This window comes from Vicugna pacos, chromosome 1 (assembly GCF_048564905.1).
Source record: "Vicugna pacos chromosome 1, VicPac4, whole genome shotgun sequence".
In the NCBI taxonomy this organism is placed as follows: Eukaryota; Metazoa; Chordata; class Mammalia; order Artiodactyla; family Camelidae; genus Vicugna; species Vicugna pacos.
In genome coordinates, this window is record NC_132987.1 from 40,113,795 (window position 1) to 40,131,831 (window position 18,037).

At 34.4% G+C, this 18,037-nt stretch overlaps 1 protein-coding gene across 2 annotated transcripts in view; it reads left to right on the plus strand.

Annotated features, from left to right (window-relative positions):
- SERPINI1 (serpin family I member 1) overlaps nt 1–1,672 on the plus strand; it is a 74,273-nt gene extending 72,601 nt beyond the window's left edge. For both annotated transcript variants that reach the window (XM_006200838.4, XM_072960448.1), the window contains exons 8-9: nt 1,029–1,118; nt 1,332–1,672. In XM_006200838.4, coding sequence (XP_006200900.1) covers nt 1,029–1,118; nt 1,332–1,408 — 167 coding nt within the window. In that variant the 3' untranslated portion in view covers nt 1,409–1,672. The remainder of the gene's footprint in view (nt 1–1,028; nt 1,119–1,331) is intronic.
- The last annotated feature ends 16,365 nt before the right edge of the window (nt 1,673–18,037 follow it).

Sequence of the window (18,037 nt, forward strand, 5' to 3'; positions counted from 1 at the left end):
GAGTGTTTGATAGCATGCAATAATTTTAAGTTAGTAATAAAATAATAATTTTAAATAAAGAATTTAAAAATTTTGACTTAAATTGTGAGTCCAAAGCAAAATGGTAAATGTCTTTGATTATTTTCATGTTCTGACTTCCTTAGTTAAGTGAGAAGGATTTTTCTGTTGACATTTTTCTTCATTTATTTGTTTGGATTTGTTTCAATATCATGTTCAACAGCCATCATCAAATTTTAGCAGGATTTTTCCTTTCTCTGGTAAAATGTAACATATCATATTTGCACACATTATTTTTAACTTCTGCATACATTTGTCCATTAAAAGGATCTCATCAGCTAAAATGGTGTTTTCAGGAGGAGATAGACAGTCGTCTCAGGCATCGAGAAAGCTTAAAATCCTACGTAATTTAATCTTGGTCTTTCCCTGACAACAAATCACCCTGCAGCAAGGATAAAAATGATTATCCCACAAAAGGGATCTCAGGGGAATTCAGTTTCCCAGCTGTAGGAAACACCATTGCATCTCTCACTGCCATATTTTCTCTTTAATCATTGCTGTTCTGGCCACTTACTAAAAGCCTGTTGACTTGCTAGATAAAAACCTCCATTTCAGATAAAAGAAATAATGATTTGAGAATATAAAGAAACTGTATTTGTTTTTGGTTTGGGGTGCTTTTTGGTTCTTTCTTCCCCCTTCCCTTAACTCAAAGGTCATTTTAGGAAAGCCATAAGTATTTACCTGAGACAGAATAAAAATTTGTTAACAGGCAGAATAAACTGCCATATAATTTTGGTGGGATGGTGGGAGGAAACTTGGTATGTGTGTATTTGTTTCTTTTTTAAAGATCAAGTAGAAATGTTAACACCTTTACAGTTTCTCTCTCTCTCTCTCCTTCTCTCTCTCTCTCTCCTTTAAAATCTTGTTTTGTATAAATCGTTACCTTTGCATTAACATAGATGGTTTGGAGAAATTACTCATTAGTCCCTGCACATCCACAGACATGTAGTTACTTTCTCTCTGCACTACAGGGATGATTGCAATTAGCCGGATGGCTGTGCTGTATCCTCAAGTTATTGTCGACCATCCATTTTTCTTTCTTATCAGGAACAGGAGGACAGGTAAGAGAACAGAACTTTACTTAATACCAAGAGGAAACACTTTTTTCACGTTGAAAACATTTTCCCGCCTTATGTATCAGATAATTTCTTGTGTTCAAATGATTTTTTAAATGAAAATAATTTATTCACATTTTTACCTTTAGATTATTGCTAATTATAAGCAAGAAGGGAAATAAATATCTTATTCTTTTGTTCACTTTCAACCCAATGCAGGTACAATCCTGTTCATGGGACGAGTCATGCATCCTGAAACCATGAACACAAGTGGACATGATTTTGAGGAACTTTAAATCGTTTTAATTGAATAACAAGGAAAATAGTAACTAAGCACATTATGTTTGCAACTGGTATATATTTGAGATTGGTGTTTTACAATAATATGTCTTAAGATGATATTTAAAATATTTAAAATAGATCCCAATAAAAACAACGTACGTAAATTATAAGCCAACTTGGCAAGGAATGTTACCAGTATTATTGCAGTAATGGTCCTGTCATGTCTTTGTGTTTGTTGTGCTAGTATTTAAAATAAACGTACCTAGTGAACATGTGAACAGTTCTGTTTTTCATTTCAGAACTAGTAGTATAAAGGTACTTCTGGTTGAAACTTGGAAACAGTGATGTTTCTGGACATCTTAAGTCTTTCATAATCATGCAGAATCCAAGCACCAAAGTAAATTAGCATTGCACACTTATACCTAACAAGCAAGAGGGAGGTGAAGACAAGCACTCCACAAAAATTTTAATTGCTGTTTCTCTGAAGACGGTGTATAGTGTAATATAAAAACATGCAAACTGAACATCTTCTGTGTGGCTGCATGACAAAACTAGTTAGGAAAAAAAGTAGGGTGATGCAAACCCATAGATTATAGCAATAGTTTATTTATTATGTCTTTAAAAACCCACTTGGCTTCAGGTGGGTGATGGAGATCACAAGCCTGGTATATCACCATGTTTTGCTGCTACCAGTAAGATTGGAACTACAACATAGTTCCCCAAAGTCCCAAAATAATCCATATGAGCAAATTAGTAATAAAAATATGCCCTCTGGTATGTCACTGGAGAGTTAACTAGAGAAACTGTGCTAGCACAGATACTGGAAACCAGCAGGTCATGGGCTGAAAGCTGCCCACAGGGATGTTCTTGTTTGTTCTGTGTAGAAGGTTTTGAGCTTGAGTGTCTGTAAGTGGAATATCACATTCCTTGTTTCTCCCATTGGTTAGCTGATGGCTCTGGGATGCATTTGTGTTTGAGACCTCCTGAGAGTTATAATAAATACTTTGCTCTTATTTTCTAGTATGAGATGTAGTTGATTCCAATGGGAACAGTGTCAACTTCTTAAGTTCTCCAGTAAAATTATTTTGTTATCCTGTGGCTGAAATAATGGTATTCCTTTAGGAGGAAGGGGGCGGGGGGGAAAGAATGGATTCATCATGTTCCATAAATGCAGCCAGGTCCATTAGTGCCAGATTCTGGATTCTATGATAATGGTTTCAAAAGAAGTTTGAAACATTTCAAAATGTAACAGAAACCTTTGTATGTGCCTATCTTGTGTGTTAGGTATTTTGCTATGATGATGATGATGATGATGATGATGATGATTATTAACTTTAATTCTCTTCAGGAGAGTTGTGGTTTGGAGCAACAAGGCTGACCCTAGCCATATTGAATTCTAAACTCTGAGGAAAAACTTGAACATTTGCATTTTAAAACAAGTTCCCTTGGTGATTTTAATTCACACTAAATCTTGAATATTGCTAAAATACAGGATACATGTGGAACACTTACTTGTATACTAGTTGTTTACATATGGTTAATTTATAGAAAATTAGATCAATCAATGAAGTATCCTTAATCAGTGCTTCTCATATTTATGTGTAATGGAGTCACCTGAGGATCTTATTTTTCAAAAATTGCAGATCCTCTTTTAGATCTGGGGTTGGATCTGAGATTCTGCTTTTCCAACAAGTTCTCAGGTGATGCCATCGCTGTCGGCCCATGTACGTAAGTTGGCAGCAAAACTCCATTTAACACAGGTTTGCATGTTTGATATTTTTATATATGGAAAAAGAAAAGCTGTATAATTTTCATACCACTTAGAGAGATTCAGGAGATAGGGTTGTAGTCTACATTAAAAGTGCAATGAACTTATACAAAAAGAAAAAAATGGTTTTACTCTAAAGCTTTTTCCCCCTAGTCTACACTATGGAAAGATACAAACTTTCTCTGCATATTAGAACACTTGAAATATAGTCTTTAAAAATACAGAGACATTTATAGGCAATGCTCACAAAAGAATTTCTGAGTACCCAACCCAAGGACACAATACTTAACACTGAATCTTTTGCCGCTTATATTTTCGGAAGACTCATAGTTTATTCATAAAGCTGAGGTTATTGTAGAAGTGTTCTTGTTTTTATTTATAAGGCACACAGACTGGGGTAACTAATGTTGATTCAGTATTGATATTCTGAGTTTGTGATATTCTTTTTTACTTTATCACTACTTCTTAAGCATCTATACGTATTACTATATCTGTGTAGTCATTAGTCAACTAAACAAGTCACTTATAAGGAAGAATAAACCTCATTAGACAAGCATGTGGATTTTATAAAGTACAAAATGCAACTTTTATTAGCTGACATAAGATTAAGCTTTACTATTCAGAATGTTTACCTTAAAATATTTCAATACAATTTAGATGTCCCTTAAATGAAAATGGATTCTGCCTTATTATTAGCATGTTTGTGGAATATTTAAAAGTTGAGTACTTAATAGTACCAAGTTTTTCCTATTGTTTGATTTTGTTTATAATTTCTTCAATATTTCCCTTTCTGTTGAAAAAGTAAATCTTTTAAAATTGAAGTCTAATTGATTTACAATGTTGTGTTGATTTCTGGTGTATAGCATAGTCATTCTTTTATACATACATATATTCCTTTTCATATTTTCCATTATAGGCCACTGTATGGTATTGAATATAGTTCCTTGTGCTTTGTTGTTTATCCATTTTATAATATAGTAGTTAATATCTACAGATCCCCAGTTCCCAATTTATCCAATTTATCCCTCCCTACCCCCTTCCCTGCTGGTAACCATAAGTTTGTTTTCTATATCTGTGAGTCTGTCTCTGTTTTGTAACTAAGTTCAATTGTGTCTTTTTTTTTTTTTTTTTTTTAGATTCCACATATGGTATCATATGGTATTTTTCTTTCTCTTTCTAGCTTACTTCACTTAGTATGATGATCTCTAGGTCCATCCATGTCACTGCAAATGGCATATTTTATTCTTTTTTATAGCTGATTAGTATTCCATTATATATATATATATATATATATATATATATATATATATGGCACAACATCTTTACCTAATCATCTGTTAATGGACATTTAGTTTGCGTCCATGTCTTGGCTATTGTAAATACTGCTGCTATGAACACTGAGGTGAATGTATCTTTTTAAATTAGAGTTTCCTCTGGATATATGCCCAGGAGTGGAATTGCTGGATCAGAGGGTAAGTCTATTTTCGGTTTTTTAAAGAATCTCCATATAGTTTTCCATGATGGCTGCACTGAACTACAAATTACCCAGGACATTTTTCACAGAACTAGAACCAATAATGCTAAAATTTATATGGAATCACCGAGACCCAGAATTGCCAAAGCAATTGTGAAGAAAAAGAATGAGGCTGGAGGAATAACCCACTCAGACTTCAGACAACAGTACAGAGCTACAGGAATCAAAACAGCATGGTATTGGCACAAAAACAGATCTATGGATCAATGGAAAGGAATAAAGAGCCCAGAAATATACCTACACACCTACTGTCAATCAATCTTTGACAAAGGAGGCAAGAATATACAATGGAGAAAAGACAGCCTCTTCAACAAGTGATGTCAGGAAAGTTGCACAGCTGCATGTAAATCAATGAAACTAGAACGCTCCCGCAGACCATACACAAAAATAAACTCAAAATGGCTTAAAGCCTTAAACATAAAACAAGACACCATAAACCTCTTTGAAGGGAACATAAGTAAAACAGTCTCTGATATAAATTGTAGTAATGCTCTCCTAGGGAAATCTCCCCCAAGGCAAAAGAAAAAAAAGCAAAAATAAACAAATGGGACCTAATTAAACTTAAAAGCTTTTTGCACAGCAAAGGACACCATAAATAAAATGAAAAGACAACATACAGAATGGGAGAAAATATTTGCAAGTGATGCAACTGACAGGGGCTTAATTTTCAGAATATATCAACAGCTCATACAACTCAACAAAAAAACAAACAACCCAATCCAAAAATGGGCAGAAGACCTAAACAAACATTTCTCCAATGAAGACATACAAATGGCCAATAAACACATGAAAAATGCTCAATATCACTAATTATCAGAGAAATGCAAATCAAAAGTACAGTGAGGTATCACCTCACACCAGTCAGAATGGCCATCAGTCAAAAGTCCACAAATGACAAATGCTGGAGAGGCTGTGGAGAAAAGGGAACCCTCCTACACTGTGAGCAGGAATGTAGCTTGGTGCAGCCATTATGAAAAAGTAAATCTTTTTTTAGCTTCTTTTTTTGAATTGAGGTATAGTTGATTTACAATATTATGTTAGTTTCAAGTAGACAACATAGTGATTCAGAATTTTTATAGATCATACTCCATTTAAAGTTATCATAAAATACTGGCTATAGTCCCTAGGCTGTACAACATATCCTTGCAGTTTATTTATTTTGTACATAGTAGTTTGTACCTCTTTGTCTCCCTATCTTGCCCCTCCCCGCTTCCCTCTTCCCACTGGTAACCACTAGCTTGTTCTCTATAGCTGTGACTCTGTTTCTTTTTCTTTATATTCATTCATTTTATTTTTTAGGCTCCACCTATATGTGATAACATACAGTATTTGTCTCTTATTTCACTTATTCCACTTAGCAGAATACCCTCTACACCTATCCATGTTGTAGCAAATGGCAAAATTTCATTTTTTTATGGCTAATAGTCCTATAATATACATGTATATGTATATATACAATGTATAACTTATACACACACACACACACACGTATGTATTTATATAACTTAAAGATATATGTGTGTATATATATATATGTATAATATATATATAGCTTCATATACATTTATCTGTTGATGAACACTTAGTTTGCTTCTGTATCTTGGCTATTATAAATAATGCTGCTGTGAACATTGGGGTGCATGTATCTTTTCAAATTAGTGTTTTCATTTTCTTTGGATATATATCCAGGACTGGAATTACAGGATCATATGGTACTTATATTTTTAGTTTTTTGAGGCAAAAAATTAAAAAGTATAGTTCAGTTCTATTTCCTTTAACATGTATAAATTACCACACACACAGACACGTACACACATGCAATGTGCACAGACAGCTTATGAAAACTTTTCTATTTTTCTCATATTTTGGGGAGGAAATAAAAAACAATTATACATTTTTTGCTTTTGTTTTAAATCATTTTTTGCAGCTTCAGTGAGGTGTAACTGACAAAGAGAATTATATATATTTAAAGTTTACAACACAATGATTTGATATATATATATAAACTGTGAAATGATTACCATGATCAAGTTGATGAAAACATCTATCACCTTACATAGTTATCTTTGTGTGTGTATCATGAGAATACTTATGATTTACTCTCAGCAAATTTCAAGCACACAATATAGTATTCTTAACTATAGTCACCATGCTGTACATTAAATTTCCCAAACTTTCTCATTTTATAACTAAAATTTTGTATCCTTTTACCAATACCTTCCGATTTCTCCCATCCCTCAGTCCTGGCAACTAACATTCTATTCTGTTTCTATGTTTTATACTTTTTATTTGATTTTTAGATTCCACATTATGAGTGAGATCATACAGTATTTGTCTTTCTCTGTCTGGCTTATTTCATTAGCATAGTGTCTTTCAGATTCATCCATGTTGTCACAAATGGCAGGACTTCCATCTTTTTACAGCTGAATAATATTCCTTTGTGTGCATATACATTTGTGTTTACATATGCATATATATATTACACAGGAATTATATATATTACATTTCTTTATCCATGCATTCATCTCTGGACACTTAGGTTGTTTCCATGTCTTGCCTACTATGAATAATACTGCAATAAATGTGAGAGTACAGATATATTTTCAAGATATTGATTTCTTTTCCTTTGGATATATATTTTAAATATTAACCCCTTGTCATATGTATGGTTTGCAAATATGTTCTCCCATTTTTTTGAAATTTCTGAGGTTTGTTTTTGGGGTGCTTTTTTTTGTCTATTTGGGGAAAAATAAAGTGTTTTTTTGTGACATATGGCATGTTCCAAAAAATGTTTCTTTGGCAGTCATCACAGCTACTAGCTGATACAGCAGTTTTTTCTCTTTTTCAGATAGGAGACACTGTTTCATCTCTCTCCTTTTCTGAAAGTTTTGTGATAATTCACAAACACATAAATATGACATTTGTTCATATAATTGCTCTTTGTCTGTTATTCAAGAAAAATTGCTGATGGAGAGATTATCCTTTGAGTGACTTCATCTTCAAATATTTTCTACTTAAATATTTATAACCAGATACTCATGGGAAAACATGGGCTGTGGAATGTGAGAGAACCAAGTTTAAACACCAGATCTGTCACTTACTAGATGTCTGTCCTTGGAACAAGTTGTTTAATTTTTATCTGTATATTCAGATAATAACATCTACATCACAGGATTATTTGAGGATTAAATGATATACTGTGGATGACACACAGCAGTCAGTCATGAAAGGCTAGCTATTAGCTTTAACATTACCTTATTTCAGCTCTTCTAAGGCACATCATTCTTCACATTTTAACATTTTTGAAAATGGAGTGATCAGTGGTGTTTTACAACTGCTGGTAAAGGTAACAGTCATGACTTAGATGGCATGGCCTGTGCATGCAGTAATCCTGTTGCATGATGCTTAACTGTAATCTCTTGGCTTCTCAGTCAACAAACCATTTGAGAAAGAATCATAATGACTATCTGAGGAAGCATTGTGAATCCCGATTATTGTCTAAAAATCTCTCATTGATTTTTCTGTAAGATAAAGTGCCAGATTCAAAACTTGTGAAATAGGTGTCAATACCCTAGGAAAAAGTCTTAGAGACAAAAGTTGCGCCCTGGGCAAGACTGTGTCACCAGTGCTCTTGGTGGCTTAGAGGACAATGGACAAACATGGACATCAATCACTGCACAGAAAGTCACTTGGAATAGACTCTGTATTTTAGAAACATTGTATTTTGCTTATATTTTCATTTTAAGATATACTTAAGTATGATATATAATAAAAAGTATTTAAATAAGTCTAAAAGACATGTTTCAAATGAGTTTGAAATAAACATTCTATTTAACGTGTCATAGTTGAACTGAAAGTGATTTTTTCTTTCTAAACAGTACATAAAACAAAGGAGTGTCTTATAATTGATGTCTTGAATTGGGTGAAATAGCATATTACTCACAGCAAGACTTGTTAAGGAATCATATTTATTACAGTACACAGCAAGTGGAAATGTTGTCACCTGATAATTTCCAAATGAAATTGCTTTCACTGGCTATCATAAAGGTTATTCAGAAGTTCAAATTCAAAAAGAGGGGAGGGAGGGAGTGTGTGAGAGAGGAAAGGAAAAGGGAGTAGAAAAGCAAATATTCACAAGCTACCTGCAGATGGTAACTACTTTCAGCAAAATGACTCTGCAGTACCTGAAGTACAGTCATTAAGAAACATCTGAAAGAAGAATTTTTCTGACACCAATCATGTAGAAGTGAATGCTAATGACTGGGATGTGTGTGATGAGGGCAGAGGGGGTTGGTGGGAATACTGAATCTAGTTTTTTTTTTTTTTAACTTATACCTCTTAATGTAGCTTAATAACATTCTCACCTTACATACTGTACATGCTAATTAGAGGCAGTCCATGAGGAGGCTGATAATTATCAGATTAAATGGCAGAGGTTGAATTTTGCTCTAAACATTTTTCTCTTTCAATAAAAATCTTTCCTGCAATAAGACTGTTTTAATTACCTGGTCTTAACAAGTCACAGAAGCTATAATCACACAATACTTCCTTAGCAAGAGACTTCTAATTTTAATTCCATTGTCTTTGCATAGATCAAATTGAAACCAATATCTAGGGCATTTCCTATGTCATAATGATGCCAATGGAAGAAAATTTAAAATACATGCTAAGGGTTGATTTTGAAAGAAAAAATTTTTTCTAATTGAAATTATTCAGAAATATTTACTTGACCCAAATATGGTAAATGCATTTTGTTCATTAGGCTTCTACTTGTAGTTTCTGAGTTTTTTTCATGAATATCTATTATATTAACGAGGTTAAAATTCTTTAGCAAGAACTAGTGTTAGATTTTTCACCTGGGTAAGTTTCAAAAGGGAAAATGACATGCCACAAGATGTCACTGTAATCCTAATAAACTGATGAGGGTAGTGACCACTTTTATTTCAACATTTAAAGAAGTTTGGTGAGAAAAAAATCCTCACAATAGGGACAAAGCAGTTGGTAATGTTACAGTCTATCTTTTGGAATCTGCACATAAGTATAAAAAGTGCACCCTGGAATGAGCCTCTGGCATTCAGTGGCAACTTCCATAGAATAGAATAAGAATCTTTCACTCTTTTGAAATAAAATCATCATCATTTTTATGACACAATTCTATCTAGCCTATTTCTGATTCAGATTTGAAGTGGAATAATACTTTTGACTCATTGGAAATAAAACCTCCAAGTTAAAAGTCCAGTAAAAGCTCTTTATACCTATTCTATGATGTCTTTGATGTCTAGGGAAGATTCCATTGTCAGCCAAGATGGAGATAAAACTGACAAAAACACAGCATGGGCCATAAAAAAAAGTAAAAGAATTCTCTCTTGGTCAGATACTGGAGAAAAAAATCGTAAGTGAACTACCGATTCTTGTTAACTTCCCTGTTGAAAGTCTCCTGATTTACATCCTATACTCAAAGTACATAGATTAAAGAGGAATCTATGAACCAGTTTCAACTTTAGTGACAAACTCATGGGGAAAAGTGCATTCCATTGGTTCTTTCAAGATCATTTTTACCATGACCAGCTGAAAGAGTAACATGTCATTTATTAAAGAAAGTGCTTCTAAGTCTTTGGATGCGTAAAGTAATACTATTTTCAGAATTTTTAGGTTGTAGTTACAAGGGACTAATTGTTTTTACATACATGAATTTGGAGGCAATTTTAAGTTGTCCCTAAAAGAGACTGTCTCAACTGAAACATTTCAAAAAGCAAATCCTTATAATTAGGTATAGTTAAGCCTTTGCCACAGTAACTTTGGTGGACACTTTTCTTTTTACTGAAGTTTTTTTCATATTTATTCACTTAATTACTAATTTATCATGCACCAGGTACAAAGATGAATTAGACACAGAGCCAAGAGGCTCTTAAGGCTCTTGAAATCCAGCTGAAGGAAGCAACTGGGACACAGACGAGATGGTGAGTACCCCAGGAGGCAGAGTAAAGAGGTCTGGTCCATATAAGTCTCAAACGGGAGGCAACAAAAACATTCAGATAATTGTTTTCTCACTTGATAGGCCGATTAATCTCCTTCTCTACCGAAAAACACCTGCCAAAAGGCATGTTTTCATTTCAGCTTGATAAATTTACTTAACTGATCAGATCAATCACTTCATTGTTAGAGAAATGTAAGAAATTACTTCCTTGAAGATAGAAAACATTTCTAAAGAGATGCTCGCTCAGGTAATACTCATGTAACTGCATAGTCATCTTGAAGTCTACACTTGTTTGCTTCTGCACATAACTTACTGCAAAAAAGTGCTTATCTATTGAATCCCCGGTCTGTGAAAAAGGAAAAGGTGAAAAAAATCACTTTAATGGAGAATAAAGATAGAGCAAAGCCTATGAGTTTATCTTGTCAGCTAGAAGTCCTCTCCCTATGAGTAGAGCATATTTTTGATCCTGAAACCTAGTCTCTGGCATTAGGAAAATGGCTTCTTGCCTGTGAGAGGCCAGATGTAGACCTACCTGTGGGAAGCCCCAGGGTGGGCATTCATGACAGACTCCTTGGCCCCGACATTCAGGCCCAGGTAACAGAGATTACTCCAGTGCTGACACAGAAAGAATTTCGATGGCTAGAACTTGTACGTTATTACAAGGTGACAGAGTTCCTAACTGGGGGGTGTAAAGCCATGGACAGACATACAAGCTGTTTCTGGGCAATGACCTGGAAGTAGCCAGGTTCACAGTCCTCACGGTCTTCCAGTCTTGGGGAGAGCTCCCTCCAAAAACATCACGAGGACCACTGGTCCCTGGGCAGCCTCTATAAGGGAGGCAGGGAGCACTGTGCCCACCCACCCACGTCTGCTGTCATTTGTCTCTTTTGCACGGCTTCTTTGTTATTTGGGGAATAAACTGGCCACTAAACTAGGCCCAAGTCATTCCCGTACCCACCCTGCAATCCCAGCCATCTTCTTTGGTCTGGTCTAGGTCTAACACCTGCTATGGCTTCCTCCTGAAGTAAACATTTCAGCTACTATCAAACAGAAGATATTTTCTTCAGTAAATTCAATTTTTTAAAAATTTAAAACCAATTATTAGAACAAAAAGCCTCAATAGCAAAAAAAAAAAAAAATCCAAATAATCCGATCGTAAAATTGGCAGAGGAACCAAATAGACATTTTTCCAAAGAAGACAAACAGATGTCCAACAGTTATGTGAAAAAGCGCTTGACATTACTAATCATCAGGGAAATGCAAATCAAAACCTTTCAGAATGGCTGTCCTCAAAAGGACAAGTGATAACAAGCATTGGCAAGGATGTGGAGAAAAGGGAACACTTGTGCACTGTTGGTGGGAATGTAAACTGGTGCAGCCCGCATGGGAAACAGTGCAGAGGTTCCTCAAAAAATTAGAACTAGAATCATCATATGATACAGCAATTCCACTTCTGGGTATATATCAGAAGGAAATGAAATCACTATCTCAAAGAGATACCTGCACCTTTATATTCATCACAGCATTATCTACCACAGCCCAAAATAGAAACAACCTAAGTACTCATAGATGGATGAATGGATAAAGAAAAGGTGATGTACATATACAATGAAATAGTGTTATTCAGCCATAAAAAAGCAGGAAATCCTGCCATTTGCTACCACATGGATGGACCTTTACAGCATTATGCTAAGTGAGATACTGTATGATCTTACTTAGATGTGGAATCTTAAAAAAACAAACACATTGAAACAGAGAACAGATTGGTGGTTGTCAGAGGCCAGGAGGCAGGACGTTACTTTCAGGAAGAATTTTCAAGCGTGGGTGCCGTGTACAGCCCTCTTGCACAGGCTCAGGGTGTCAGCTAACAGGTACTGGTGGGAATGTCACCGCTTCTCTGCTCTGATTTCAAGAACCAAACATTTGAAACAGCTCTTTGTTTCCTGGACCAGGCAGGCCCAGGACACTGCATCTTTTGCCTGATTGTCTCTCTCTGAGAAACTCAAGTGCACTTAAGAAGAGACTTGACTGAGACAGTCACCCTTTAACACCCCCAAGGCTGAGGCTGCTACAGGTATTGACAACCCTTATCCCCATCACTTCTTCCCAGGTCTGAGCCAGCAAGAAAGGCTGTCAGGCAGCATAATCAGATATCCTATTAATGAATGTTTATTCATTGATTAATTTATTCACTATTGACTGAGCACCTACTGGGCTCTATGGGGTCACAGAGAAGCCAGAAAGCTTGGCTCAGTCTCCACCCTCAGAGAGCTTACCCTCTTGTAGAAAGAGGTAGGGGGAGAGACAGACATGTACTAAGGCAGTTAGGATCCTGCGCAGTGTGACAGAGGAAAGCTCAGGTGGATATCAAATTAATCACGCTGTGCAAACAAGATTTGTGCATTTTATTGTATGCAATATAATACATTTAAAAAGATAGTTTATTTTTTCCATAAATGGAAAAAATTTTAAATTAAAAATATTGTTTTAAAGGGGGCCTATTAAAGCTTTTTAAAAAATAGGATTTGTTATTAGCCTTCCCCCTCCTCTGCTGCAAGAATCACTTCTTTTAGACTCATTTTCATACTGCATTTATTTAAATATATTTAATTGTTATTCTGATATTTAATTTGGGTCTTTATTTTCTCTTGAAAATCAAGATGTTTACTGATCCTTTATAAACTAACCTACTTGGGGGTATTTACGGAATTCTCATTTCACAGGCATAACACAAATTAAAACAGTGCTAAGTTACTTTGAAAATACAACATGGAATGGAAGTTCTAAATAATAACAGAGCAGATGAGGAAAGACTTACAGGCAATTTAGCAGTTTTGTGTGCATTTCTCCACCAAGAGACAGAGTTTAAGCTATTAATGTAAGAACTTGGCTCTGAGAATAAGTTTCAAAATCAAAACAGAGCTGATAAAACTCCAAAACCCAAAATGTCAAGGAAAAACAAATAAAAGCAAGAGCCTAAATACTACAATGACAATGATTAAAAAAACAGAATAATTTTTAATAAAATTACAGGAAAATAACAAGTCAAATATGATCTTTGAAACATACATTTTTAATTGCTTTCCAAAAATAGATAGTTCTATTTTTTAGAGTTAAAATGCTGACACATTCAGTAAATACTGTGAGTAAAAGAGCAAGCAGTAATGTCTCTGGTATTATGACTGTGCATGTCTAGAGGCAGACCTTAAAAGCTCTCTACGTGGGAAAACACAGAATCAGTGGTCCTGTAATGGTGACTATTCAGCTTTGACTCTAACCAAGATCACTTTTAAAAAATATTTTCGGAGGGTGGTAATTAGATTTATTTATTTATTTATTTTTATTTATTTATTTTTAATGGAGGTACTGGGGATTGAACCCAGGACCTCATGCATGCTAAGCACGCACCCTACCACTGAGCTATACCCTCCCCCAAGATCACTTTTTATTTCACTATTTTAAAGAAGGTATGACCAATGTTAGGATTTGGCAATGTAAAGATTTTGGAAACTTAACCTGTGCACACCTCAAGAATGGAATATTTACCTCTGTGTATTTTGCACTTCTGACTAGCCGTTAAAGACATCCTGGGATGCCTAATTTATTCTAAGCTAATGGAAGTGCAAGAGTTTTCAGCTAGAAGCTCCCCTTGGCCCCCAAATAACCACTTATCTGCACTTAAAGAGAACCTGGTTCAAAGCTGCATTTTATAGTTGAAGAAACAGAGACCTAAGGAAGTGCAGCTCTTGTCCAATGTAACCATTTTTTTCAACTTCATCATGTCGACACTAACTGTGTACTCTCTATGGGCTGGCAACTGTGCTTTACAAGGTGCACCATTTCATCCTCTTAATCCTGAGTGCTTTCCTCATTTCCTTTTATTGCCTGAAGCAGTTGTACACTGTGCTCAGGACCACACAGCTAAAATTTCAGTTGTGGGGGTTCCTTCCTCAGAGCCAGCATTCTGAATCGCTGCACCAAACTGCTTGTTGGTTGTGGAGTCATAGTTAGAACCCAGAGCTCGAGACTACCAAGCAGAGTCAGCATGGTTATTAAACAACCTGTCACATTTTAGGCACTCAAAGATATTGCTGGGCAAATGAATGAATGAAAATGAAATGCACAGAGCATAGGGCTATGTCTTCACAAGTTTGTATGCAGCTAACTTTCATCAACACATTTTAAAGAGTGACTCCATCCATATAGTTAGACAACAGTTTCAAAATTACCTTTCGAAATTACCTTTACATTTCAATCACTATGTTAATGGAAAATAAAATATAAGGCAGTTCAGATAGCGAAAATGTGTATTATCTGTAAAAAGTTGTGACCTGGGAACATGGCTGAGATATATGAGTGTATACTGAAGAAGATAAGAATAAATGTAAACAACAAAGAAATAATCAATGATAATACTAAAACTATAACATTTTAAGGAATTAATGTCAACTTTTTGAAATTTCTAATAAAAATGATCTATATAGAGTATAATAACGTATATATAAACATATTTATATTTCCCTACATAAGAATTGATTTATATGCCAAAATACTGCCATCTGATACTTCTTCACTGAAGCTTTAATATCATCTAGCAGGTACTGAGTGAAAGGGACAGCAAGGCAGACAAGAATCTATTGTAATCTACCATAATCACGTCTATGATTTTCCAGGAAAATATCACGTTAAAGGAGATATTCTGCCCACATTCCTTATTATAAAACACCCAAGTGTTTCTGAAACGTCTGCATTTTGACACCAACGTGCCCTCTCTCAGACTTCTCTCAAAGCCAAAAATCAATATATTCAATACCAATTTATTTAACAAATATTTACTGGCCATCTGTTATATGCTGGGCCCCTAGGATAGAGGAGTGAGCATTGTATTACCTTTTGGTTCAGAAAAATAAGTAGCACTGTGTCAACTTGATGGGTGAACTGTACATTAAAATTCAGTTGACCTTTAAAAAAGGCTGAAACAGTCTTTTTCTGCTAGATGTGTGATTGCCTAGGAAACTTCCATTACAAAGAAGCTAAAATAGGTTTTTGTTTTCTCATTTACATTCTTCTTAGTATTTCAGAGAGTAAATGGTTTTTTAAAATTAAAGATGAAAAAATTTTAAGTTATTATGAGTTTAAACAGAATTTACCTCATATATATATAAGGGAAACTTAGCCATGAATATTTACATTTTAGTAGCAAAATGAGATAATCCCTGCAAGATATTATTTAACATATTATTTCAATCCCATCATGTAATATTTTTTACAGCTGTTCAATAATCTCAATAACTTTCATGATTTTGTAGAAGTAATATCTACTGTGTAAAACATGAACTAAATGTCCATCAAAACAGGAATGGATGAATAAATCATTACAGATTCATAGAACTGAACACTATGTATCATTTTAAAAATAAAGTTTCAGAGATTAATGTAAAAAAAATCTCAAAAACTTAGTTTTGAACAACATACCCATTTGTGTAAAATTTTAAGCCACACAAAACAGTACCCTATAGTACTAAATGGATGTATATAGTAAACATATAAAAACCTGTGTGGATTGAGAAGACTAGAAATGAGATCAAGAATGGGTATCCAAGGGAGGAACATATCAAATGTATCTGTACTACAGTTCAGCAATGACCCCTAGCAGAAAAATCTAGGTGATTCTAGGGCTCATCTGCCTTTCCTCAAGCATCTCCATGCTGTCTTTAGTCTGATGTCAGAAAGTGGCTGTTTCCTATAATTTATTTTTAAAGTTGTTTAACCCTCTTATTTCCTTCTGGTTTAAAGTGCCAATATTATTTAATTCTGAAAAATAACAGAAAGAAAGAAAAGAAAGAAAAAGAAAGGAAGACAGAAAGAGAGAGAGAGAAAGCAAGCAAGCAAGCAAGCAAGAAAGAGAAAGAAAGAAAGGAGAAAGAAAGGAAGAAAGAAAGAAGGAGAAAGGAAAGAAAAGGAAAGAAAGAAAGAAAGGGAGGGAGGGAGGGAGGAAGGAAGAGGGGTGGAGGGAGGGAAGGAGGGAAGGGGAAAAAACCCTCTGAATTTGACATAGTGAAATATTGTTAAGACCTGACACTCTGAGTTTTCAGTTTTGTTATGTTACACTCTTTATTGCATGTTTGAACTATGTCATAATTTTATAGAGCAAATTATTGAAGACAGAAAGAAGAGAACATTTGAAAAAACATGACAAGCCAGAAGGAAAAAAAGAATTTATCATTATTCTACCACCATAAGTCTACCATCTAGAAATAACCACTTCTACATTTTGTTGTGTATTCTACAGTCATATGGGTGGGAAATGGCACCATACTTTTTGTTCCCATTTATCTTATGCACATATATTCAGAATATTAAATATTTATCCTCACATCTTTCCTGAATGGCATTTTATTGTATGTCTGTAACATGCTTTGTTTAATCAATTCTCATTTCCTGGAAACGTAGGCTGTTTTAATTTTCATAATTTTAAATAATGCTTTAATGAATGTTCTTGTACATGTATTTTTTATACATAGCTATGATAATATCCTTGAGATACAGTCTTATAAATGAAATTTCTAGGTCAAAACTATATACAGTTTTTTAGTTTTAATCATGTTTTGAAATTGCTTTCCAAAAAAGATTATATTGAGTTATATCAACAGAATATGACACAGTCCATGCTCTCAGAGTAGCATTTATTATTTTTAAAAATCTTTAATAGTTACATGAAATAGAATTTTACTCTTTAATTTGGGAAAATTTTTCATGCCTTTTGTCTATATTTTAACTAGACATTTATTTGTTTTGTTATAGTTCTGTAAGAGTTTTACATTAAATACATTAACCTTTTCTCATAGGTTGTGAGCATTTTCTCTGGGTTGTATTTTGCCTTTTATTTTGGTTTAGAATGTTTTTAATGTCTTGAATTTTATAAAGTTATATTTATCAATATTTTTCTTTATGTTCTCTGCTTATGTAATAATCACTTATGTATTCTTTAGCATTTCTGTTTCATTTTGCAGTTGGATATTCAACCCATATGGAGTTTATTTTAGCAAATTTAGTAAATTTAGAGCATGCACTCTACCATTGAGCTATACCCTCTCCACCCTCCCTCCTTTACTTCTGGTAATATGCTTTCCTTGTTTGTCTCTTATTTTTCTGGTGGCTCCTTCTCAGTCTTCTCTTTTCTTTAAACTATTAGTTTCCCCTTGAACTCAATCACCCCATGGCTTCATTTACCAACTCCTAAATTCATGTCTGTTTGGCTCAGATATCTTTTGGGGGGAACGTCAAACTCAATGTGACTGAATGTAACATTGTTATCTTTCAGATTTTCCTTAATCCAGCTCCTTCTATATCTCAAGAAATGA